Source organism: Branchiostoma floridae, chromosome 13, assembly GCF_000003815.2.
Source record: "Branchiostoma floridae strain S238N-H82 chromosome 13, Bfl_VNyyK, whole genome shotgun sequence".
Classification (NCBI taxonomy): domain Eukaryota; kingdom Metazoa; phylum Chordata; class Leptocardii; order Amphioxiformes; family Branchiostomatidae; genus Branchiostoma; species Branchiostoma floridae.
The window spans coordinates 18,418,386-18,444,418 of NC_049991.1; the positions used below are offsets into that span (position 1 = coordinate 18,418,386).

Here is a 26,033-nt window from a genome sequence, read left to right on the forward strand (position 1 = left end):
AGAGGCCGCCCCGCAGAGCCAACAGCCAGCAGAGAAGGCTCCTCAAAAACGATTAAAAAAAAGTTAAAAAAACAGCCGGAGTCTAACCTCTGCTTGGAGAGTAATTGTCATCGTCATTGATTCGTGCCTGGATACACTGGCGATCACTTGTGGCAACACAACAGGGAGCATCGTCAGGATAATGAACTCACATGAACATGGCATTTCCAGCCCTGTAGCCTTTAAATTGATTCACACCGTAGTTCACCGTTGGCATCAGAGAAGGCCCCATTCACACCATGCAAAACAATATCTGTCGATATCGTATGACAGCAGAAGTAGGACAGATTGTAAATTGGGCCAATTTTTTTCCACACTAGGAATGACGCGGGGCGATGGACGTACGACACACTACCGGCTCGTGTAAAACGGACAGGTGTCGTGCGAAGCATTTCCTCAAATCTTCTCAGAAGTTTGAAAGCTCATAGAGTATAGGGCTGAATAGAGCTGAGCAAATATACATGTCAATGAGAGTTTAAGACGCATGGGACGCTAGGGAAGGCACGTGACATTAGGCGTACGGAAACACGACTCAAACATTTGGGTCAGGGCCCATTGGTTTGAGTCACGTTTTCCTAAGTCTCTTGTCGTTCGACGAGAAAGGTAGTGGTGGCATATATGTTTCCGTCCACTTTGAACTTGCTTTAACTACGTTTACATGTGTCTAGATTTGGTAAATGATAGAAGATTGAAAATCCCCTAAAATTCCCTAAAAATTCAAAATCGCTCGAGGGTCGACCGTATTTTTCGCTGAAAATCTACCCGTCAGAAATTGGGCTGCGCTTGTATCAAGTTGTCGTTTTTGCCTTTTTGGTGGATGAGCTGCTAGAATAGCCAGAAGCTCTAGCAATGGACAGGACGTCGGCATGAGTTTTAGGGATCCCAGATCAAGGATGTCATCCAGGTAATTGAATCAACATTTCCTTACCAGTACAGTAGAAGCCGCTTAATTGCACGGCCTATTTGCCAGTGAATTTGGTGCAATTATCCGGCTGGTGCAATTATGCGAAGTTATCTAGCTGGACCGAACCGGTTTGGAATTTTGGGATTCCGTCCAGTTAACAGAAGTGTGCGTTAATCCGGTGTGCAATTAATTGGCTTCCACTGTATTAGGAACACATCCCACCGCTGCCACCAAATGTAGGGGAGCGAAGGATTAGTCGCACATTCTCTGCTTGCCTGGTGTCTACTGCGGTCGACACACCTGGTGTCTGGTCTCTTTATTGAATCCTGATCAGAAGCGTATGTGGGGTGGCCCTGTCATAAGAATGCCATGGCCATGTCGTCTTTCTTCCTGCAGCTGTTTTCTCACATTGTGAGAATTTGTGACTTCCATACGTGTTCGTAATACTTAATTTAGTTTAAAGCCAGTTAGGTTAACGTCGCATTTCCATGCCGGGGCCCGGCCGGGCTGTTTGTGGAAACGAAAAATAGAAATGTATACGCAAAGAAAATTACACAAATAATGCCCAAGACTATTCTCTTGTAGTTAGGTGTCTTTTATATCATACTATTGGTTCCCGGAAGCTATCAGGACGGGCCCCAGTTTGGAAATGTGACGTAGACCGAAGATAATGGAGACAAGGTGATACACTTCGCTTCTCCGGGTCGAAGTGTTTTATTCCCTTGGTGCATTTGTAGGTTCAGAGGGGGTGGAAAAAGGGCCTTGGGTTAATCAGTGCGCTTAAAAGGGTGTCGTTTTGAGCACTTAACACGGTCCCAATTTTGTCCCTGTTGCGTCATAGTGAATTTTCAATGTGTCCTTACGGCAAAGTCACGGCCGTCCTAAGATTTTATCTACCCCCCCTGAGGAATGAAGGTACTGTTTTCGATGCGTTTGTGTTTCATTCGCCAATAGGCTTAGTAATGACTGAAATTTGTATCTGATAATTCTGATTCACAAGTTAAAAACTATTTTCAACTCAAGGATTAGATTCGCAGAAAAAGAAAAGGCTGAAAAATTAGATGAATCTAACTCTTGTGTTTGTCAATTGTTACCTCCGTGTGTGTGTGTGTGTATGTGTGTGTGTGTGTGTGTGTGTGTGTGTGTGTGTGTGTGTGTGTGTGTGCTTGTCTGTGTGTTTGTGTGTAACGGTTACAAAGCACAAAGATTAGGGTCAATTTTGGCCCTCTGAGCGATAGATCTTGGTACTGCAGCAAAAATACCTGCTTTTGTATCTCTCGTCCTGCACATGCTTGGGTTTTGTTCAATTTGTTTCCATGATGTTTTAAACAAGTACAGGCAAAGCTTAACTTTCTCGTATGTATCTGATTCTTCCATACTAGATCTTGCAACGAAACACAGGCCATCAAAGTCACATGTACGTCTCCTCTTCTCCCCGTACAAGCTTGGAGAGGCATTGTAGTTGGACAAGCCATTTGCGCTTTCAAGTTCTCGTGTCCACTTCTTGTCATGTAGTGCGAGACAATTGTATGTGTAACTCCATCGCTGTAAAACAAGAGTTTGCTTTAAAAACACTTATAACTCCTAGCGTACACTCTGTGTGATGTAACGCGGGACTGAGAGAACAATTGACGGTGTGGGTTGAACGTCACTGAAAGAAGTTGAAAAGGACAACAGGACCGATAAGTGGGCTACAATGTATCATGTACCCAATGTGAATGCAGTTGAAGCATGTTCTTCATTTGAAACACTTGAAATATAACCATCCACTCTAGACAATTAATAGTACATAAGTTGAAGTGCCAGTCAGTGTAAAAAGGTGACAAAATATCTTCAGCAACATCAAGTCCGCCGTAATGTGAGCTTCATTTTAAACACTTGAAATAAATATATCCACTCTGGACAGTATGAAAGTTGAATATATGTTTGAGTCAAGGCAAAAGGGTGAGGGTGAAAAAAAGTTCTTCAGCAACATGAAGTCGGCCGTAGAGTGAGCTTGCGCGTTGGTTCAGAAAGTTGATTTAACAACCAATGTGATCATTGGTCGCTACTACAACCATACCAATGGATGTAACCTTATTGTTTTCCCCAAAGAAGCTTAGTATGGAACTTAAAAGTATTAACCTCGCATCATCTGAATACGATGATGATGATCTGAAGAGTAAAGACTAGAACGATTGAATTTGAGCAAAAGTCTGAAAGGTATTTCAGGCCAAATGAGTAAGAGGATTATGTGTGGGAGAGAAAGTCAATTTGTAGTACAGGATACCAACGGTGGCTGTAACGTTGTTAGTGCGCAAAGGCCTTAAATTATATATGATAATCTTTATTGCATATTCATGCCCGAGGGCTAAATGCACAAAGGGACCACATATGGTCTTATGGATGCAGAGGAAAAAAGAAACTAGACTTATACAATGATTTTAAACTAGTCTAAATTGAAAAGGAACTAAGACACTATGTGTTACAATCTCTAATGGCTGCATCTAACATGTTCTTCTCTCTTTTTGAAACACATGGAGACATATTTACATATTGTGTCGATAGCATGATCGTCCTTGCATAACATCAAGTACTTAAACAAGTCTTGTTTTGACATTTTCTTACAGATATTGTCTATTTGTAAAGTATTAAATAGGAATTGGCGTTCGTATTCATATAATGTACACTCTAGTAAAAAATGTGTCTCGTCTTCAAGATACAAGTGGTCACAGAATTTACATGTTCTATCATTTAAAGGAGTACGGTTATGTCTGCCGGATTCTATATGTAATGGGTGGTCACTTATGCGAAATTTACTCATAGCTCTGCGATGTTCAAAGCTTGAGATGCTAAGATACGTTTCTCTTTCATATGTCTTTTTGAATGTTTTGTATGTTCTCAATTTGTTTCCTTGGTTTCCTTTTTGTCGAATTGCTTGCAGTTCTGAATGAAATTTTTGGGTGAAGATATCTTTCAACCTTTGCTTTAGTTGATTTAGATGAGTGGGTACGTTAGAGTGACCGTTTATATACAGGTAGTCAAAGCCGGACTCCTCTAAGAGTTTCCTTACATCAGATAGCCAGCAGGATGTTTTACGGCGATCTAATTCCTGCTGTACCATGTAAGCTTCATATTGAAGACTATCTGTGTGCACTTCGTTTGCTAATCTAAAATAATAACTATACATTCTGCATTGAGCTTCAATCCACAAGGGGAAACGCCCCAGTTCCGCTCTACTTGCAAAATTACTTGCGTTCCTTCGAACACCTAGGATGTACTTACAGAATTTCAGATGAACGGACTCTATCGGGGATTTGTCGTTCAATTTGCTGTTGCACCAGACTTCAGATCCATACAATAAAATCAGTAGGACACATGTGTCGAACAGTTTGCAATGTAATGATACAGAAGATCTAATTTCTCCTAATATAGCCAATTTAGTCACATAATTGCGTTTTGATAACTCGAACTGTACATGTAACAGCCTTTATGTTCAAATCTGCACGAATCCGCGCAGTGGAGTATTGAGTTGTTGCAATCGTTGTATCTGCAAGAGTCTGATAACAATGGTTTGGTAGGAATTTTCATATTCATTACAAAAACAATCCAGGATTTTCATAGCCTGGGCACCATCCGGAAAGTAGTTCGCTCTGGCGTTTATTATACACTACATACAGTCGTTTTTCGCTCTGACATTTATTATACACTATATAGAGTCGCTTCGTTGTTGTTCCGGTAGCAGAAGCGAACATAGGAGTAAACTACAGTACTACCCTGCTAAGCTTTTTACACTTAACGGCCACATATATGTACGGGTCCTACAGGCTGCTTCAGTGCCGAGAAAGTGATAATCGTGGTAGATGTTTATTTTGCTAATTGATGCGTGGCTGATAGTTGAGAAGTAATTGGAGAAAGGCTTTGTTAATTCGATGATATGGATGACATCAATTTTCGATCGTTTCCATAAAAACGTCGTTTGTTTTCAACCATGCTGTAGATATTGCAGAGCTGTTGCAGAACTAGAAAATGTGTGCTGTACAGTGTGAAAAACATATCAGAAAACTCATCCAATATCACACCGCATAATTGTGTGTTTAGCCATTTGTTCGATCAGGACCACTTAGATTTCATAATCAAGGCAACTCTTTTTGGCCAACCTTTTTTTTTTTTACTTGCCCACTCGCATCGGCTTTTGGGTTCCCAGAGGATGTCATCCATATAATCACGGATGACATGTTTGTTTACAGATTGGTGTATGTGTGAACATGTACCAAATTCGTGTTAAGTGCATTTCCTAATAGGGCCTTCACACGGAATCGAATTAGCCGGAATCAAGCCGAACCAGCCGGAATGAAGTATTTGCAAACTTCGTGTCACATTCGGGGCCATTCGGGTGGGAATTCCAAATGGGCCTTAAATCCCCTTCACACGAGAAGGAATGAGCCGGAATGCTGTCAGAATGAAAATTCTTGTCTATTCTTGTGAATTCGTAGTGCATTCTAGACATTCTTACGGCATTCGAGATATTCTTTCGGCCACATTCTGACAGTATTCGAGGTGGCTTGCCGTTTCGGTTCTCCATCGAATGAGATAAGAATGTTTCGAATAATGTTAGAATGCCGTAGAATGCGGTCAGACTGTAGTCAGAATAGTTAGAATACACTACGAATCCACTGCGAATGCCATTCGATATTTCTCCACTTAAATGCACCTCGACAGTTTTTAACATGTCAAAAACTTTCGAGCCAGCCAAAAGAATGGGGACGAATATCTCGAATGCAGTAAGAATGTTTAGAATACAGTACGAATTGCCAGGAATTGCCACGAATAGAAAAAAATTCATTCGGACGGCATTCCGGCTCATTCGTGCTCTCGTGTGAAGGGGGCTTAAGAGCACACTGTCGAAGCATGTCAGATTGATAAACAGTGAACCAGGGACCTCTGCGCTAACGTTACGACACTTTCACTACAGATTGATCATGATGTATGTGTGAACATGTACCAATACTAAATTCGTGTTAAATGCATTTCCAAAGGGCACACAGTCAGAGCATATCAGCTTAAACAGCGAACCCGGGACCTCTGCGCTTTGAGCCAAGCACCCTACGGTTACGCCACGCGACTCCACTCATGTTTTGCCCACTTTGAGCGAACCACTAGATCACTATCAACCTTTCTAGGCGTCAAAAACAGGATGCGAGACCTTCCAATACGCTTAGGTTCGTCAATTATCTTCCGCGCACAAAATTCTTAAAGAGACTAACCCACTTGTATCGCGCGTGAATCGGATAAAAACTACTTCACCCTACGCTTATTGTACAGTGCAGAAAAACAATTTTCTATCCAGCTATTTATAGTGTTTGTGTGAAAGTCATTCCCTGTAGTAGCAATGATAACGGAGTCATTCCCCTGAACAGCCGATAATAACGGAGTAGTGACGGTGTCGTGAGCCGCACTTAGCGGGAAAGTGCTGACAGTCTGATAGCAGGTTCGCGGAATGATGACGACAGGGCACGCTGTAGACGATATCCTTTAGAACACGAATCAGAGCATATCTTAGAAGCCATTATAAAGACACATACAAAAGGAAATAGCTGATATGAATCATTCAATTGTACGGCTCTGGTGAAATAGAGTGGTCAGCACATGGATACTACGTTACTTGTTGTTCGTTCCTTATATGTTACCAGCCTCCATAGCAAGCTTTCTGGGGCCTTTTTTTGGCTCATAATAGGCCATTTCTATTTGTACTCGGTCGGTGATTGCTGGCGTTTTCTGATTGCCGGCCTCCGGCTAATATGTTACTCGCTATTTCAGAAATACCTTTTTAAATTAGTACGTCCCATTCGTCCCCCACACTACGATTGTGGCCCTCGTTACACCTGTGCTCTTATTGTCCGGCTTCGCATCGCACCTGTGCTCTCAATCAAAGTTTGTTTATCCGGGGACTGTCTCCCAGTGCCTGCTGTAGATGCGGGTGTCGATGCGAATCTGTATTACACTTTATGCTTCATTGTCCATTATATATTCATCAAAGATCGGCATTTTTCGGCAATCTTGCAGATTTACTTGGTCATCGTGTAAACCTAAATAATATGTCAAACAATGCCAAATCATATTTCATTCTCAGAGGTTCCGCATTTTTACCGTCTGTGTACAACTTTAAAACGATGCAACTCACGCAAACATACATTGAGGATACTAAGCGCTTCTAGCTCTACATGACTGTAGCAGTCAAGTAGATATAGAAGTCCCAACTCTACTTTTGTTAATTCTCAACTCTACTTTTGTTAATTCTCTTTTTCATCTGTACTCAATTAGGTTAATTGATACTACTTTATGTCTTGGGGTTGTGTGAAATGGCGCACAGTTATGTTGACCTAAGTTATCTACGAGGGGGGTTCAATAAGTTCTTGGCCTCACCAAGAAATAACAAGCACAACTCAGATTTTCAGGCACAACTTCATAGTATGAAGTCTTTTATCAATATCCTCCAAATTTCAAATCATTGGAGTCATTACTTTCCAGGCATTCGTTTTTCCTAAATTAGAAGGTAAGTGGCGAGAAAAAAGTTGTGTGAATTGTGATCAGACATGTGTGGGTCTAGTTTCCCATGCCATAAATTAACAAAAGACGTTGTCAAAATGTTTGATAATGATTCTCTTCCTATTTCAAGCAAAAAGAATTGGGTTTCTAACTTCCAGCAGCACAAATTGACCCACACACTCAGGTCAGGTCAATTGTCCACGTTTTTTTCCTTCTCCCTCACCTAACGTTACTGGGTGTCGCCTGCAAAGTAATGATCACACTAATTTGAATTTTGGTACATACGTGTATAAGACTTTATACTTGACATCTATGCTTCGAAATCTGAGCTGTGCTTATTTTTTCTCGGTAAAGTCGGGGACTTATTGATAACCCCACGTACATGTATAAAGTCTTATATAAATGTGTACCAAAATTCAAATTATTGTGATCATCATGTTGCAGGCGACACCCAGTAACGTTAGGTAAGGGATAACGAAAAAAAAGGTGGACAATTGATCTGCAACCTGAGGTGTGAGGTCAAATTGTCTGATCACACTTCACCCTTCTTTTTCTCCCCACTTACCTTCTAATTTAGAAAAAACGAATGCCTGGAAAGTAATGACTCCAATGATTTGTAATTTGGAGGATATTGATAAAAGACTTCATACTATGAAGTTGTGCCTGAAAATCTGAGTTGTGCTTGTTATTTCTTGGTGAGGCCAAGAACTTATTGAACCCCCCTCGTAAGTTCATTAATTCATTGTATTTTGTTATGTGGCGCTGTTAAAATAAGTTGTTAAACTTGAGTGCAGCGCCACATTGTCCTAAGTGTTTTTGAATAAAGAAAAAAAAATACTACGTTACAAATATTCATTTGTCATACAGAATTTTCCTGCTTTTCGGAATTAATTTTCCCTTTAACGTATTTTATTTGTGTATTAGACCGCACCTGAAAGACTAGGCAAGACATGGTTAAACATCAGTTTGCTGAGTTATATTCAGTTCCCCAAGGGCAAGCCAGGTTTGTTCAACTTTCGAGGGCATAAAGCCAATCGTCCATCTTTCTGTTACATGATTGCATATTGGACTCCATTCAGGGTCATTTATACCTTTCTGCATACTCCTAATTACAATTTACTGGTGAACACGCTCACATCATGATATCTATGCATCTCCGCTAGTTGCTGCTCCAGGCGATGTTTTGACACTTTTACAGCTGGATGAATTTCTGAATGCGCCCGCGGATCCGGTCGTGCAGGTCTGTATTATCTGACCGCCGGGCATTCAAAGTCCTCTAGAATCAGTAAGGCCCGCTTTCCACTTTATTTATTTATTTATTTTTATTTAACCAGGAGTAATACAGCTCAGGTCAAACCTAGACCTGTTTTTTTCTCAGGCAATCCTGGGCAGAAACAACACAATAACATTGAATAACAACACTAGCTACTCCGCTCTCACTGCGACCTACAACGGATGTGTGTAACCTCACATTGCAAGCTTGATGTATCATACAGAATGTAAAAGTGTGGTTGAAGAGACCAAAAAACATGCAAAACGTGAAAAGATTCGTTTGTTTTTCTATACAATTCGTTGAGCGATCTATCAAATTTTAGGTCGCAGAGAGAGCGCCACGAGAGCGTCATTCTTGTGGAAAGGCGGTATAAGTGGATATCCTATGTAAGATGTTTTGGACTGCGTGGGTGTCGAGAGCACAGTAAGGAAAAGGTCCCTTCTGCAAAATTATCTTCTTCTTATGGACAGCTGCCTTAAGATGCACTGTGCTTGCGTCAAGCTTGGGTCACAGCGGGGTTCGAAAGGTAACGAATTTCAGAGAGAAAGAACTAATTTTCTTACTTTCTGTGTATTTTGTATTACGTATTATGCAATATGTAAGTTTTAAAAAATCGGAGAAAATAACAAAACAGTGACGCAGTGAACGAACCCCGCAGTGACGCAGGCTTAACGCAAGTGTGGTGAGAGTGCACCTTTAGGCTACGGACCTTTCACTTCTGAATGAGTCTCACTTCCCCATTCAAAAGCTATCAGTAAAACCGCCTCAACCGTGTACAACTCTGTTATTATGCCTATGCACATGTACTTTACGACACACTGAACAGAGTATTAGCTATCTGTCGACGGGAAGATTCTGCAACCTGAAGCACAATGTGCGGAATGACCCTTCAGAAAAGCTTACGTTAGAAATTCCTGCCGAAAGCTTTTCTTCGAATGGGACCCGTTATCATTTGACAAAGCTGTTGTAAGCCAAAGGCAATACGATTAGCATGTAGACATCTGAAATGGCATCAGCTTATTTCAAAATGTAAAATCTAAGCTTCATACGCCTAGAATGTCACAAAACATTTATAGAACCGCTGAAAGACACGCTATGAATAAACACAATACGAGCTAACATAGTGTACCATTAACAGGGTTTGAATGGTTATTACTTAGCATCCTCTCAACCATGCCCGACGAGTGTATCATTGCCCTGTACATGTCCTTGGTGCTGAATGTGTGCTAAGCACTCTCATATGCAGTGACATGTACATGTACATGTCCTACACACAGCCCTGCAAATGTCAACTCCTTTTTTATCTACACTCATCAGATCCAGACCGCGCCATTTGATCTTTGCACTGGCTTTTTGTTACATAAACATATCTATTTCATCTGTTAATTTATTTAGAACTACCAAATATTTGAAAGGAATTACAAAACAGGCGACTATGACCATTTCAACCCGGTGAGGAAATTGTACGGTCTAGCCAGATCACATAGGAAATTACCGCTCGAGGTGTGGCTCTTCTCAAACATATGCATGGGAACTCCATTGAACGTACTATCCGAGGGACGCTCCCAACGAAGCTAGGTACTTATTTTCACCTGAGAAAGGAAAGTTATTTATATGCAAAGTACCTTCCCCAACGGCACAAGGTAGTATAACAACAGATTCGAATCTGGATCTCTGGGTTCAGGACCAAACACCCTGCCGTTACACCACACGACCTACAGCTGACCATATCAGGTAGACCTCTACCCAAATCCCGTGCAATATAGTAAGACAGAAGCTGACTACCACGAATATGAGTGGACATTATCCTACCATCCGCTTAGTCAAGTGAGATACTGGTCCTTCAGGTTAAGAAAAAGAAATTTCTAAGATATTATGGCCTCACCATTTGAATAACTACCCTACTATCATCAAGCAAAAGTTGATAGTGAAGCTGCTTTGCCAGGACATGTCTTCATTCATTTCACTTATAACAAAGTTAATGGCGATAAACTGTTAACCTAAACCATGGCACTAACATCATCACTAATGCATCTACATTTAGTTCTATCTTGTAAAAGACAAGATGTGTCAAGCACAATATGTACTCTGGCAAACGGTTGCGATCGCGCGAAGCTTTACCAGGGAATCTCTTTATCCATTCCGACAGCATCAATGGCGAAGGCGAAGCGTTAACAGTTAACCCTGAACATCAGGAACAGGCCTATCCTGCCCCTTGTTTCTTTATGTAAAAGGTTAGATGTAACGCCAGTTCACCTTTATCCGTGGGTAACCAATATCCGTTGTTTTTAGAAACAGGATACACGTATTAAGGCTAGGGATATGAAGTGGACGAACGATGGTCTTGAATTGTGATATTTCAAAATATTGCAGTTTAAAACCACCGCCCGTCGACTCTATATCGTTAAGTACAGTGTCTAAACAACGGATATAGGTTACCCCGCGAATAAAGGCGTTACCACTCACCCCTGTCACGGTGAGGCCCCACAGTCCGACCACACCACTCAGGCAGCAGCTGAGGAGAATCGGGACGACGAGGAGCCTGGATGTCCTGTAGTGGGGCATGGTGCTGAGTGCTGGGCTATGGTCTGGTCTGCGCGCTTCACAATGGCTCACTGACAGCGTTAAGGAGGCCGCGGGGCGTATCACGTAACGTGCACGGTAGTGTCGTCCGACTAGATGGGACCGTTACGATGACTGGCACTTAACGGCCTTTATGGTTGCAACCAACCAACCCACTGTGTGTGTGGTGTCCGTTGAATACGTCATATGGGAGGGATTTCCATTATTACTACTTGAATAGATTTGTGACTTGATTCGATTCTTAACGAAGCTTAATGGCCGACAGGATTTGAAAATTTGCCCCTAGTAATGAGTTTTACAGTCAACGAAATATGCGGCAACATTGATGCTCCCGTAGTGCATAAACTGTATTCTAGAAGGCTTCCGCTGATCGCTTGGAAGTGTAAAGCGCTAGTGCGGAAAATCGAGATCAAACTAGGCTATGATAGCTTTATCGTCTTCCCCCGTCTTGAATCACAATGAAAGGACATCGACAGGGAAAGTATCTTTATGAAGCATTAGCCGTTTTCTGTGTTGCAATAGGTTATATTGTAGTAAGGCAAGGAATCTTCTATTTCGTGTCACATCACAGTGTTACTTATTGCCCCAATTAGTCGATGATCTGCTCCAATCGTCCGTGTTCCTCCCCCACTTGTAAGGTCATATCTTTATGTTGAGCTATCTTTGAGTGGGCAGGGCAAAGATTTCTCTTACGCTTAGGAAGAAGAGAAGTAAGACATTCATTTGGACCTTATATCAAGACTGTATGACGTATGAGGAACATTGCATGAGACCAAACTTCATATGGTCACGTTAATACGTCAATGTCCACTAATGTGCGTGGGTAGGTGTCATCTAATGGGACTTATATGATCTCCCTTTATACTAAGTTGTTGGTATCAGTTGTGAAGGGGGCATTTAAAACCCATTAAGCGATCGGAGACCAGACCCAGAAGCGTGCCCCGCCTGGTACGTTAGGGGACCGACCTCTTCAATTATACACTAAGTGTTTTGCTTGAGGCTTGAATGGGTGCACTGTCTAGAGACTTAGTGAACTAGGGACATGCTATCTTACTTTTAGGGTAGATATGCGAACAATACATTTTCATCATGCATTTATGTGTTCGGCTATTTTTCTTTTTTTTCTTATCATGTGCTGGCGATACAGTCAAACCTGTATTAGGGGCCACCTCTACAGAGGGGCCACCTGTCCATAGTGGCCACTTTTTGTCGGTCCCTTGGGTATTTTATCTACAAGTTGCCACCTCTATACAGAGGCCACCTGTCTGTAGTGGCCACATTTGTCCGGTCCCTTGAGTGGCCGCTATAGACAGGTTTGACTGTATATTGATTGTACAGCAGTTTTCTGATTGATCTCGCCTTAATCCTGATCGTTTTCTGTTAGGTAAATTAACAGAATCTCTTGTAGAAACCAGACAGCACGTAATAAGCCAAAAACCAGGATTCTTAAAGTACTTTTTGTCTGAACTTGAGACTTTCATGTTTTTATGATCCTTGAAGTTAAAATGGACATCAGGGTGACACGGTAGCTCATTTAATTGCTGCATAAGGGGGCAAAAAACATGATTCTTGAAGTGCGTTCCGTCTGAACTTCTAAAGGGTTTTATGCTTTTTTGGTACTTGAAGCTAGAACTTACATCAGGATGGCACGGTAGCCCATTTCATTGGTATTTAAGAGGGCAAAAAACACGATTCTTGATGTACTTTTCATCTGACCTTGAGGTTATTATATTTCTATGGTACTTGAAGTTAGAACTGACGTCAGGGTGACACGGTAGCCCATTGTAATGGTGTATAAGGGAGCACACCCCAATTTGTTTTGGGTTTCTATTGGAAGCCGCACACCTTTATGTCTAACGACCCCCTGTTCCAGGGAATTATCCCGAAGCAAAATAAGGCCATGCTGATTTGATTATATGGATGACATCAGGGCATGCATCAGATTCTAACAAAAATCCCTACCAAGCTACTACACTATGGCTTCGCCATCTGATAAACTACCAAACAATCACCAAACCAAAGTAGATGTCTATCAAAAGAGCGTAGATTCTTTGTCAATGCATGCCTTTGCATTTTGTAAATAACAAGTCGATGAAGAAGCACAGGCAAACGATGAAACTCTGAACCATGGCATATTAACAGTAGCATGCCATCGTTTTCATTTGATTTTGTTAAACACAACATATAACAAGGACAAGAAGTACTCTGGCAAAATGTTGTGGAGCATTCACCAGTTTGGTTTTGTCTGGTTTGCTTTGGTTTGGTTTAATTCGGATCTCTATTAGTGACTGGTATGTCAGTATGCCTCCTGGAGTCGGGTAAGTGATGTAAATCACCGTATGGATGATATAAGACGGAGGTTCGCCAGTTCATCTCTATAGCCACATTCCGACAGCATCGATGGCTAAGGCGAAACGTAGAAAAACTTTCAACCCTGAAATGAACAGTTGCCGTCTTACTCCGTCCTTTTAATGTTTTTCCTGCAAATGGTTTTCATGTCAATTTCTAAAGATGTAACAAGATGTACCAAGCACAAGAAGTGCTCTGGCTAAAGATTGTGGAGCTTGCGCCATGGCGTCTCTTCATCCATTCCGACAGCAACGAAGAAGAAGGCGAATCGTAAACTTTTTACCCTGATTGAAATGAACACCAGTTGCCGTCTTACTCCGTCCTTTTAACGTTTTTTCTGCAAATGGTTTTCATGTTAATTTCTAAAGATGTAACAAGATGTACCAAGCACAAGAAGTGCTATGGCAAAATATTGTGGAGCCGACAGCATCGAAGGCGAATGCTAATCGTAAACTTTTAACCCTGAAATGAACACCAGTTGCCGTCCTGTTAACGTTTTTTCTGCAAATGGGTACTGGTCCACATCCACCACTCACCTCTGGTACCGTGAGGCGCCACATCCCGACCACACCACTCAGGCAGCAGATGAGGAGAACCGAGACCACGAGGAGCCGGGATGTCCTACAGTGGGGCATGGTGCTGAGTACTGGGCTAAGGTCTGGTCTGCGCGCTTCACAATGGCTCACTAACAGCTTTATTATATATAGCAGCCGCTGGACGTATCAATGGCTTTCAGACCTTCAATGTCATTATCAGGCAACGTTGGCCAATCAGAATGGGTGTATGATGAACCTTAACACAAAGGGTGTATGATTAACCTTAAGCGGGCTTATACATAATGACATTGCCTGATCAGATGTAGGTGCATTATAACATTGAACGTTATAGCAGCCACTTGACGTATCCAGTCACGTTACGAAATGGCTTTCAGACCCTCACGGTCATTAGACAACGTGTGACTGTGACACAAGGGGTGTATGATGAAGGTCCAACGGGTTTATACATAATGACATTGTCTGATCATGCCTTGACCAATCATAATAAGGTGTATATTGACCAATCATAATGAGGTGTATAACGACATTGACCAATTAGAATGAGACGTATAATGAAATTGACCAATCAGAATGAGATGTATATTGACCAATCAGAATGAGGTGTATAATGACATTGACCAATCAGAATGATGTGTATATTGACCAATCAAAATGAGGTGTATACTTATTAATAAGAGAAACATGTAGATGCCCCAGCAGAGGAGAATGGTTAAAGTGGAGATGAGTTAACTGCAACTGCAATGATATGAAATGTTGTTTGTAGAAATCTTGACTTAAAATTAAATCTATAAATTCTTTTTATTTACCGAAAGCAAAAATAAAATGCATAAAAAATGGGAAAACTGTATTTACATGTATAGTGTTACTCACTGAGCGCAGCCACCAAAATTCAAATACTTAGAGACAATAGATTCGTTGATTTTATTCGATGGTAAATCATGGCAAGGGACCAGGCGTTATGATATTGTATAAACTGAGGAAAAGACGGGTCATTAACCATTTAACGTACATCGCCTTTTCCAAGAACATTGACAGTACACACAGCTCCGACGTACCCTTCTAGAAACACATTCAGCAACTCCCAAGCTCAAGTCACCAAGAGTTAAATACCTAGAAAGACAACTGACTCGAAACTGAACCAAGTGAAACACAACACAAAGAAACCATGCCTAGCGAAATATTAGACGTTAAACGAGAACAAGAACAACAGCATCAACGACTCTAGATCTGGGTCTTTCGGTGAGCTGGAATGTACACAGTCCACTTGCATAAACACTTATGACCAGCTCTTACGGCCCGTTGCTGCAGTGAGGTGACTTCAACGTGACATCCTTGAAATAACGTTAACAGCAGACAGGTCCATTTGTGATCAAGGCTGACGGAGACAGACGAATATTTGGGAAAGTCTCGATTGTTTGACGTGTTGGTTACATAGGGTTTAGTCTTTATTTTCTTTTACCAGCACGGATAGACTTTCATGCTAAGTAGACAGACAAAGTGCGTTAAAATTTTCATTTTTCTTTTCGATAGTCACCACACCTTCATATCAAATTTTACATTACTACTCGTTTTTCAAAGCACAGCAGGATTTGTTAATCTCCAATCAGATGTATAGGGTTCAATCTAGCTCTGGTATCTGCAGTTTGGTCTGCACCGCAAGGTGTCGTTGCTATGACGCATGGACAGTGACTCACAAAAAGGATTCCAACTTACTCGCTTGTAACATGACCATTCATCACAATACTAGTTACATGAACAGTATAACATCTACAGATGGAAATGGATTTATATGCATTCTGAAGCTGTGGATAGAATCTATCAGTCGGCCAATCTTCTTTTTTTAGCCTACTTGCAAACAAAAACAACGCACTGAAATGTGCTTAGCTCCTCTTACTACCAGTTCCAACCATCTCTCTTTATCACTTTTTAGAATTTTTCAAAACATTTCCTAGTCTGAGTCACGATCCAGACTTGTTCTTAGAGTTGGCAGCGTTTTTCTAAGGCCAGGGACCAGATAACCGTTCCTCAAGGACAATCCAAATAAAATGGTCAAGATTCATCTATCCACATGATCTAGTCTGTTTGCGAAATGCTTACCCATTAGTTCACATTACTAGGCCATTGCATATTGCTGTGTTGATTTACCGAACATTGATTAGTGATCAGTTGAAAAGAAGGCAGCAGTCTATCTTCTTTATACAACAGGTCGGCCCTACTGGACGGCGATGCGCGTGTCCGTCAGTGCATCACGTCAAAACTGCTAAACTCTAGCCCCTGATAAACTACCATCTCTCTCTCTCTCTCTCTCTCTCTGTCTCTCTGTCTCTTTATATGTATATATATATATATATATATATATATATATATATATATATATATATATATATATATTTCAACACTACATTAAGATTATTTTCATTATTTTCTTTTCAAGGATTACCATTATAATATAGCGAAATTAAACGATTTCGAAAAAATAAAGAAATATTGCAGGTGACTCTTTTCACTTGGGACAAACTAACAGTTAAACGAAACGCATGCTGAATGTAGTTTCAGCTCTCTATTCTTGATTGACCCATTTACAAACACCCACTCTGACAACAAGTTTTTAAAACCTACGCGAGATGAATACGTACTACGTTATAAGGCCGTATTTACTGCCAACAGCACAACAAGCGATCTCATTAAAGCCTGTTGTGTAAAATGTGAACAACGAAACCGTTTTTCTGAAGCGTCCAATTTGCAGAAGGCAAACTCCTCCAACACGTCACCGACAACACGTCACCGGCAACACGTCATGAGAACTTCAGGGTGATTACGGGCGGTAAGCAGCACCCGATCTCTCATTTACGTCACCAATTGCTGTAATGATGCCTTATTCACAGCATCCCACGCAGGGGATATGCATGAATGAGGGTATTAAGATGTTAGTACATGTCAGTTTTTTGTTTTTTTTTATCTATGCTGTGACCACACCTCATCTTTAGCAGCTGTGCTGACATTTACAATGCATCACGCTGGCGAATATCGGTGAGGTGGGCATTAACTATTCGTTTAAAGTTCTTCAAGTTTTTGATATTTACAATGTCTTGTGGTAGACAGTTCCATAGCTTAACTGTGGCTGGGAGAAAAGTTCTTTTGTGACAGGAGGAGGTTGACTGGACAGGTTCTAGGGCTGCACTGTGTTGGGATGTTGACAGACGTGTTTCACGGCGGTGTACGTAGGGCTCGGGTAGAAGGTTATTCAGTAGTGTTGGTGCGTCTTGGTGATACATTCGGTGTAGGAGTGAGAGGGCCCCAACAAGGTAATGTGCAGTAAGATAATAATACATGATTACATGGTGTTACACAAATGACAGCTGCACCATGGCCTTTTAGCATGATAACTGCAACGGATGTGGTAAATAAGTCTCCGCGAAGTGATATTTGAAAAGCGCCCTGCTGAATGCATTAAATAAAGCACCCTTATGAATGAATTTAGATGAATTGCTGGTTTCGAAATGCACATATCTTATCTTGTCAATTTGTACAGCAGGATAAAAATGATTTTAAGCCCCACGTTTACAGTACGGTACCATATGTTGTGCTAAACAGTTGAAATAAGAACCATAAGACCATTTGACAAGAAACTACTAGCGCGGCCACTTTTGTCCAGGGTAACATTACGAATTAAAATCTAATGGGATAAAATTTCAGAACAGTATTAGACCGAGCAAGTCTGATGCAGTACTGTAAATGCTTTTAAGTTCGCGGGGATTTAATTTCGCGGTAACGGGAAAAGGACTTTTCGCGGTGGTTTTAAATTCGCGGTAGCACCATGCATTGTACTCCTAATGCCAGGGAAAAATGTTCGCGGTGGTTTTAAGTTCTCGGTGAAGCGGCCACCGCGAAAACCGCAAACATTAATCCACAGCGAAAGTTTCTGCATTTTACAGTATTTTCCGAAAGGTCCACCTGTCCAGTAGCAGGCGCGCTCGCCCCTAGCCTGACTAAAATAGCAATCCTACCCGATGGCTTTACAAGGGAGGGGGTCATTAACCCCAGCCAGCGAGAGAGATTGTGTAAACACAGGCTACTATCGACCCGGTGCGCTCTCTTTTGGGCGCTCACCGAGATCCTTTGGCTCTCACTGCGCTTGTTGCTCTCTCGGCGCTCGCTCTGCGCTCATCGTTGGATTTCCATCGCGCTTGGTTTAAAACAGACGCCGAGGTGATGGCGATCGACCATAGCACGCTCACAGGGCGACGCGCTGTCCTATTTTATGTTGTGGAGAGAGCGCGGCGAGAGCGCCGTCCTGGTGGAAAGTGGGCACGACAAAACCCCTCTCCGTTCCCTGTACTTTGCGATCTAAAGGTGGGGTCACACCTGCGTATATATTTAAGTCCGTATGAAGCGCGCATGGGAGTATTTGCCTCCACCAGGCCCCACAGGTCGTTGGAAAAATAATTGAAATTGGACAAACGTAAACAGGTAACATGTCAGATGAGTTACCTGGGTCGCTAACCATACTTGTCGATCAGCTAACTCATCTGGCATGTAATGTATCTATATTTGTCCAATTTGTACTGTTTTTCCCGCGACCTGTGGAGCCTGGTAGAGACTAAGAGCGTCATACGCACCTCAAACGGACGTGAATATATACGTATGTGTGACCCCACCTACAATCGCGCTACGTATGCGCACGGGCCAAACATTGTTAATTTTATATTTACCGGGTTATTAGCCGGGTTCACACGTGCGTATATATTCAAGTCCGTATGAGGTCCATATGGAGTTCTTAGCCTCGACCAGGCTCCACAGTTGGCCGAGAATTTGACAGAAATTGAAGCAATATGCACACATGTGACACCACATGGGTAGCTGGTGGAAGTTTGCGACCACATGATTCCACTGGCAGATTATCTGGCCCAATTTCTATGATTTTTCTAGCAACCTGGTCGGAGTCTGGTAGAGGATACGAATTCCATATGCATACGGACCTCATACGAACTGGAATATATACGCACGTGTGAAACCACCTTAAAACGTACACCTTCGATATTTAGTTTTCTCAGCAAAGACACACAAGTATTCACAAACTTACCTGGACAAAGTGCATGGTGAAAAAGCCGTCCGACATGTTGGAAGTACACATAAGAAGCGACAGTAACAGGCACCGACTGATCATATTCACTTGTAGCTGGTAGCACTGGTACAGGAGAACTAATGCTACAAACGCTGCCTTTGGCACGAAACATAAACTAAACAGTATGCTCCATTTAAGTCGACTTACATCCCCACCTCTCTAATTTTCTAGGGTGTAATCAAGTCATGCAGGCGCACATCAAACTAACTCTTTGTACTTATTCTTATTAATCCCTCTAGCAATTCTTTAAGTGGGTTACAACAGGACATAAAAGCTCCATCATTAAAGGACATTGCAAATTACTCTCCTGCCGTGAAGGGGCCTAAAGCTAAGGGCACAAACGTGGGCAATCTTTTGGGATCCTTCAGTGGTAAGTACCGCCTCCGTATGAACTCCTAGGGGATCCGACGGATTTAGGAGCACGCAGACACTCCGTTGGACTTCACGTACAGGCAAAACTTTGTGTGCCATCGGGCTGCGAATTCGCCCCCGTACGTGCAAGCACGGGCGACGCGCCTGCCCTGTACAGCCTGAACGTTTTCAGAGATACGTGGCGGACGTGGCCTCCCCAAAAAACGCACGGACAAATTGCACGTACGGCGGGTTGTGTCCTTAGTTTTAAGCAAACCTGCGACACCAGGGAAACCTTCTAACTGCGGCTTAAATACCATGCATGGCTAGTGGGCATCTTGTCTGTCGTCAAGTGTAATGGTGCAAATGTTGCATTATAGTTGTTGCGAGCTCCGACATAATCACCAAGCAGATGTAAGAATGGATCTGGTTCATTCTCATATGACTAGCGTATATTTTGCACACATTTGCACACAATTTTGTCTAATATTGCAGGTGTTTGGCGCAGAAGCCAGAGGGTCTGGGTTCAAATCCTGTCATGTTCCCGACCTTGTGCTCTTGGGAATGATATTTTTACACGGCTTTCCTCACTCCGCCCAGGTGTTCAAATGGGTACCTGGCTTCGGATGCAGAGGTTTGGGCTCTGTCACAAAACCTTGCCCTGGACACAGTGAATAACAACCCACTGCTCCGGCGGCTTTGAAGGCTATACATACATACATACATACATCATCGGCCAGCGGTCGGAACCAGGCAAGTACAGATTTCACCCCAAAGGCCCCTATCTGACATAGCTTGCTCTAAATTATCAAAGTGTATACCAGAGTCTCTAGTCAAAGTGTCCGTAAAAGTCAAACTTCTGCAATGTACCCGGCCACTTGGTTTCCATAGAAGAACAGAAGACACTAATTCCTGTTTTGCTCGGCAACAGGCTTTGGGAAGGCTATGGAACTACCTTTATGTCCAGCCTTTAGTACGTCTTCCTTGTATCGCACTTTTTTAAACATACAATGCCACTTACTAAAATCGAGCACTATACTAGAAGATCGTACTAAATGTTCTGAAAACATGCGTAAAGCACTGCGACTGAGCGGGATTCTCATATCCACTTGAAGAAGGCCCTACGGAGCATACCACTGTTTGAAGGTCAAAAACAAACTTCAAAATTTGATATCAAGTAATATGCAACAAACATATTTATCTATCAATCTACAGAGTAGATATATTTTTGAGCGCCTTGAATAGCCATTCTTTGTCATACATATATTTTTGCCATAATCCGTATTCAGAGCACACACATTCGGCTTCTTTGAAATTCGTTTTTTCCCAAACAGTTCGGCTGCGGTTTCCTTTCGGATTTTTGGCGTTGATGCTAGAAATAAAATGAATGTGGTATCTCATCAACGAGAAAAGTAAGGTTTTGTAAATCATTTTAAGACCATAAGGGACACAGATGCTCTGTAGTGGAGTAAACTGTCAGTGCTAAATAACCATTGCAAGGACAGTCATAATGATGAAAAGACTAGAATTGCAAAGCATCCAGATTAAAAATTTGATATCAAGTAATATGAATCAAACATATTCATCTATCAATCTACAGAGTGGATATAATTTTCAGCGCATTGAATAGTCATTGTTTGTCATTCATACCGTTTTGCCATAATCCGTATTCAGAGCACACATATTCGGCTTCTTTGAAATTCTTTTTCCTTTTTTTTCAAACAGTGCGACTGCGGTTTCCTTTCGGATTTTCGGTGTTGATGCTGGAAATAAAATGGCTTTGTGGCATCTCAACGACAAAAAGATTAAGGTTTTTTTTGTGTGAATCATTTTAAGACCATAAGTGACACAGATGCTCTGTAGTGGAGTGAAATATCAGTGGACATTGGACAACTATTGCAAGGACAGCCGGGTTGATGAATAGAGACTTGAATTACAAAGCATGCAGATCAAGCAAAAAAAGCGTAGTTTTATCGAATTACAAGTGCGGTGTTTGTCAGCTCCGTTGACATAAAGGCAATGACGCGTGTGCTCTATAAACACGTACGTCTAAAAAAGCCTGGGGCCAATGTCGACGTGCAAAAATCTAAGTAGACAGGCTGTGCTCCAAGGCACAGCTTGTATACGAAAGCTTTCACCTGACGAGAGCAAGATATGTGGAAAAAATCTAGAAATAACTCCTAAACTTCGTCATGGCCGTAAAAAAAAGACATCCCGCCCAAAGCCTTGGACCAGAAATGACATTTTTATGAGATTAAACACTTCACTATCTTGTGTCTGCAGACGGACGGACTTTACGACTCAATTAATCATGACGCTCAAGAGGCAGGTTCTCCATGACCACAACAATCACTCAAACTGACAGAGTCTCCGATATAACGCTATAAAACATACCTCCAGTAAGCCCAGAAAAATGCTAGCGGCAGCAGGATGCGTCGTTAGCAAAACCACCAACATGAGCGCTAGAACTGCCATGACGAGTCTCTGCTATGTTCTGTCGGGATGACTCCTGGCGGTGACAAGCTTATATGTGTTCGTGTATGAGCATACAATAGCCTGATTAAAGACCGCACGACGGTATCTAAGCTGTCTGTCGTCACTTGTGAACAATTACATTATGCTGCAATACAACACAGGATCATCAATTGGCGTCGGTTTTGCGTAGTATCAGGTGATGCCACTTTGAATCAAAGTTGAACTGTAATTTCCAACACTTACCCAAATTGTCAACAGTGACTTTAGTCTTTGTTAAGGAATACATCTGTTTATAATAAGTTCCTTTCTTTGTGGGAAATCGCTGTTCAACAGAAATTAAAAATGACTGCTTACACCACACATGACGTTGTGTTAAGGTAATTCCATTGCTGATTTGATCCTACTGACGTCACACGAGCATATCACCTCATCGTGAGATTGACTTTTCTTGATAAAATATGCTGATCAGTCATTGTTAAATCCCATTTGTTATACGTCATCATTACGTCAAGGTGCGAGTTATAAACATGTTTGTGCGGCAGTATTTTACAATCTCTGACTTTCACTGGGGCTTTTAAAAATATCAGATGCCTGTCCTGTCACAAACGTGGTAAGGCGTGAACTGACAGGTACAAAAGAAGTCCGATTCCGTACATGGTACAGCTACTAAACAACACTTAAATGTTGTGGACTATGGACCATTTGGACATTCGAACAACTACACTACTATTGACAGGTACAAAAGAAGCCCGATTCCGTACCTGGTACATCTACTAAAGAACACTTAAATGGTTATGGACTATGGACTATTTGGACATTCAAACAACTACACTACTATTGTGTGCCACTCTATCAGGCAATTTTATTCTGTTTAAAAGTTGAGCGTTAAACTAATTCTGTAATCAAGCCTTTAAATTATTATTTTATCTTGCAAATGTGATCATGTTATACATGCACAAGCATAATTCAGGTAACTGAGGTTGCCTGTGAGGCCTTGTACATAATGTATGTGTTTCCTGAATAAACCAATCATCATCATCATCGATATCATCAGGACACATTTGGAGCTCCTGATATTGAATTGAATTGTTGTCTATTCGATCTCCATTAATCCGCCTTACTGTAAATGCAGAAATGTTCGCGGTGGATTAATGTTCGCGGTTTTTGCCGCTTCACCGCGATATTAAATCCACCGCGAATATTTTTCTATTATGATATTAGACTGCAGTCTATGGTGTTACCGCGAAATTAAATCCACCGCGAAAAGTCCTTTTTCCCGCTACCGCGAAATTAAATCCCCACGAACTTAAATGCATTTACAGTATTCGATTCGATGTCCATCTCTGAATATTACTAGACATCGTACATTTGTTGACTACAACTTCTTTAGTCCTAAAGTAAAACATATATGTATACTCCCATACTTTATCTTAAATCTAATGTTTAACTCCTACTTTTAAGATTAGATATTTTACATGTATCTGATTTTAAGAGACAAACCTACGGAGAAATAAAATAAAAAATCTTATATTGTGGCAAGAATCAACTTCTTTCTTCTTATTTGCAACGAATACTGTGGTCTACGGGAGCGTACTACTTTAATTATAACTTTCCAGACATTCAACATACATACACAGTACACAATACACTCATTTGACAAAAGTGTAATCGTGAGGAAAAATTACGCACGTACGTACGCGCGGGTACTCTTACATATGGCAAGGATATAGAGTAGCTAACGACTTAGGCAGACGATTACGTACGGCATTAGTGAAGACTTAACTGTAAGTAAATACAACTTCAACGTTCAATTTCGCTGAGTGATTATCTGATGAAGCATATTGGGCATTTACGACACTGGCGCTTCACAAGATACTTACCGCGGAAAAGACCGGTGAACGCTTTAAACAAGTTTTGTGGCAATTTTCAACAGTAATGTTCGCAAGCACACACACACCAAAAAACACGCTTTCGTTAGAGCGGTAAATCTCAGCCCGAAGAGCTTATCAAAAGATGCACTTTCGGTGACACACTGACACCACTGAAGAATCCTTGCAGGCGGGAGAGCAAGTCATCCAAGAGTGGCGGACTCCAGACACATTTTCATACTCTATGTAACATCCTAAACGCGGGATTGCATAGTTTGGTAGCAAAAACTGCTAGCCCTAGTACTGGAATAATTCAAGCAATTTTCAAAAGATGGGAATTGTACAAAGTCTGCAACATTGTCCTAATTGAAGTATAAAAAATTTATCCTATCTGTTCATCAAAAATGTCTTCAACCAACTTCTCTTGAAAAAAAAAACTCACCCCGATCATGTTCAGGAACATCCCCTGCGTCAACGTTGTCATCATCATCAAGCCAAGCAGCAGTAAAGTTACACCCATTGTCTCCTCTAGTCTTGCCGGACCTCAACACTCTTCCTATGAAGAATTCGTCCGTTTTTATAGACAGATTCACGCCTGCGCGAAGACTTTAATATGTTTATTGTGTCCGTGCACTCGTGGTGACCACCCGTAGCCCCCGGGGGAAAACGGAATCGTGTTTACCGGTATCGCTGCGGTGTGCGCTGAAGAAGACACGTCCCTTTGATTATAGGACACTGCGTTTGAATATCATAAGAAAGCCTTTCCAACGCTGCAGGAAATTGGTTTCTATAGGGGATCGTCTTCCATTAACCGTATGAACCACTAATGCTTGTTTAAATGGGTGCATTTCCCAGAAATAAGGCACTTAAGTTTTCCCAATGGATGTGTGAAACCGTTATGTCATCACGGGAAGTCTTGAGTGAGATGTGCCTGGTTTATTCTAGATATAAAGTTCATTTCGGATGCATCAATGATGTCTATGATAGCCCACGATAACTAGGGTTACGACTTCTTCTTACTTAGTAAGTCCACATTATGATGACTGCGTATCATTTTCCACCACGCGACGGTCTTCAGCTATTTAGTCGTAGAGTGGAAAAGATCGCCTTTGCTAGAAAAAGGTATTAATGTGATGCTTTTAATGATACACTCGCCACCGTATGAGGCCAATTGCAACAGGCTTTTATTTGCTCGCCAAGATGTTTTGGCGTCACAAAAGCGCTTCTCAAAGAACTTGTCAGGAAGTTGCCTGAGGGTGATTGGAGGTGTGGTAAACGCGTATCTGAGACGACTATTAGTTTCTTTCTGAATTTAGTTATGCTTTATAGAGGGAACACTTTTCATCCACACAAACCAAAGAAACTCCACACATAACTGATCATGTCCTCCCAACTTACCAACCATCGTGATGGAGCTAGGTCGCCGGTTCATATTCGGCGCAGTAGGCTTTTTCTTCAACTTCGAGCATTTTGAAATTTACAAAACAATCGGTTGTGGATGGTTTGTAGCTTTCACCAGGCCATCCTACGGGGGTACGGGGAGAGTAGAATTCGGTAAAAATTGAGAAATTGGCCAAGGCTGTCAGTCTTTCCCCTCCGGCTGACTAGCTCCTCTGATAGCAACACTGCCCTGGCAAAGTTATTCTCTAGATGAGACTAGATTTGGTTGGTGGTTGGGAGTAAGCCAAAAGTGGTCAGCAAGTTGCGTTTTTAGTCAAATTTGACTCTTAGTCTAAAACTGGTCAGACTGCTACAAACCTACCAACCATGGTTAGCTGTTTTGTTAGTTTTTGTTTGTTTGTTTGAACCTTTGTTTATTTACAAAAAGAAAACTACTCTCCTTTTAACGTCGCAAAACCCGCACATTACAGAAAAAGTGGGATTTTTCGTCTTCCACTGTCTCAGAAAAAAGAAGTCACACCCAATAAGTTACATCTTTAAGTTAGACTAGAGTAGTCGCTGACTATACTGTTCTAGTGCT

General features: G+C 41.6%; 1 protein-coding gene across 4 annotated transcripts in view; it reads right to left on the bottom strand.

Annotated features, from left to right (window-relative positions):
• LOC118429785 (toxin MIT1-like) overlaps positions 1-24,723 on the bottom strand; it is a 25,995-nt gene extending 1,272 nt beyond the window's left edge. The window contains exon 1 of one of the 4 annotated variants that reach the window (XM_035840421.1): positions 24,495-24,723. In XM_035840421.1, the coding sequence (XP_035696314.1) occupies positions 24,495-24,572 (78 nt within the window). In that variant the 5' untranslated portion in view covers positions 24,573-24,723. Of the gene's footprint in view, positions 1-11,210; positions 11,469-19,316; positions 19,405-22,103; positions 22,200-24,494 lie in introns of those variants that run through there. The other 3 variants (XM_035840420.1, XM_035840419.1, XM_035840418.1) reach the window with 3 other exon arrangements.
• Positions 24,724-26,033: the final 1,310 nt, after the last annotated feature.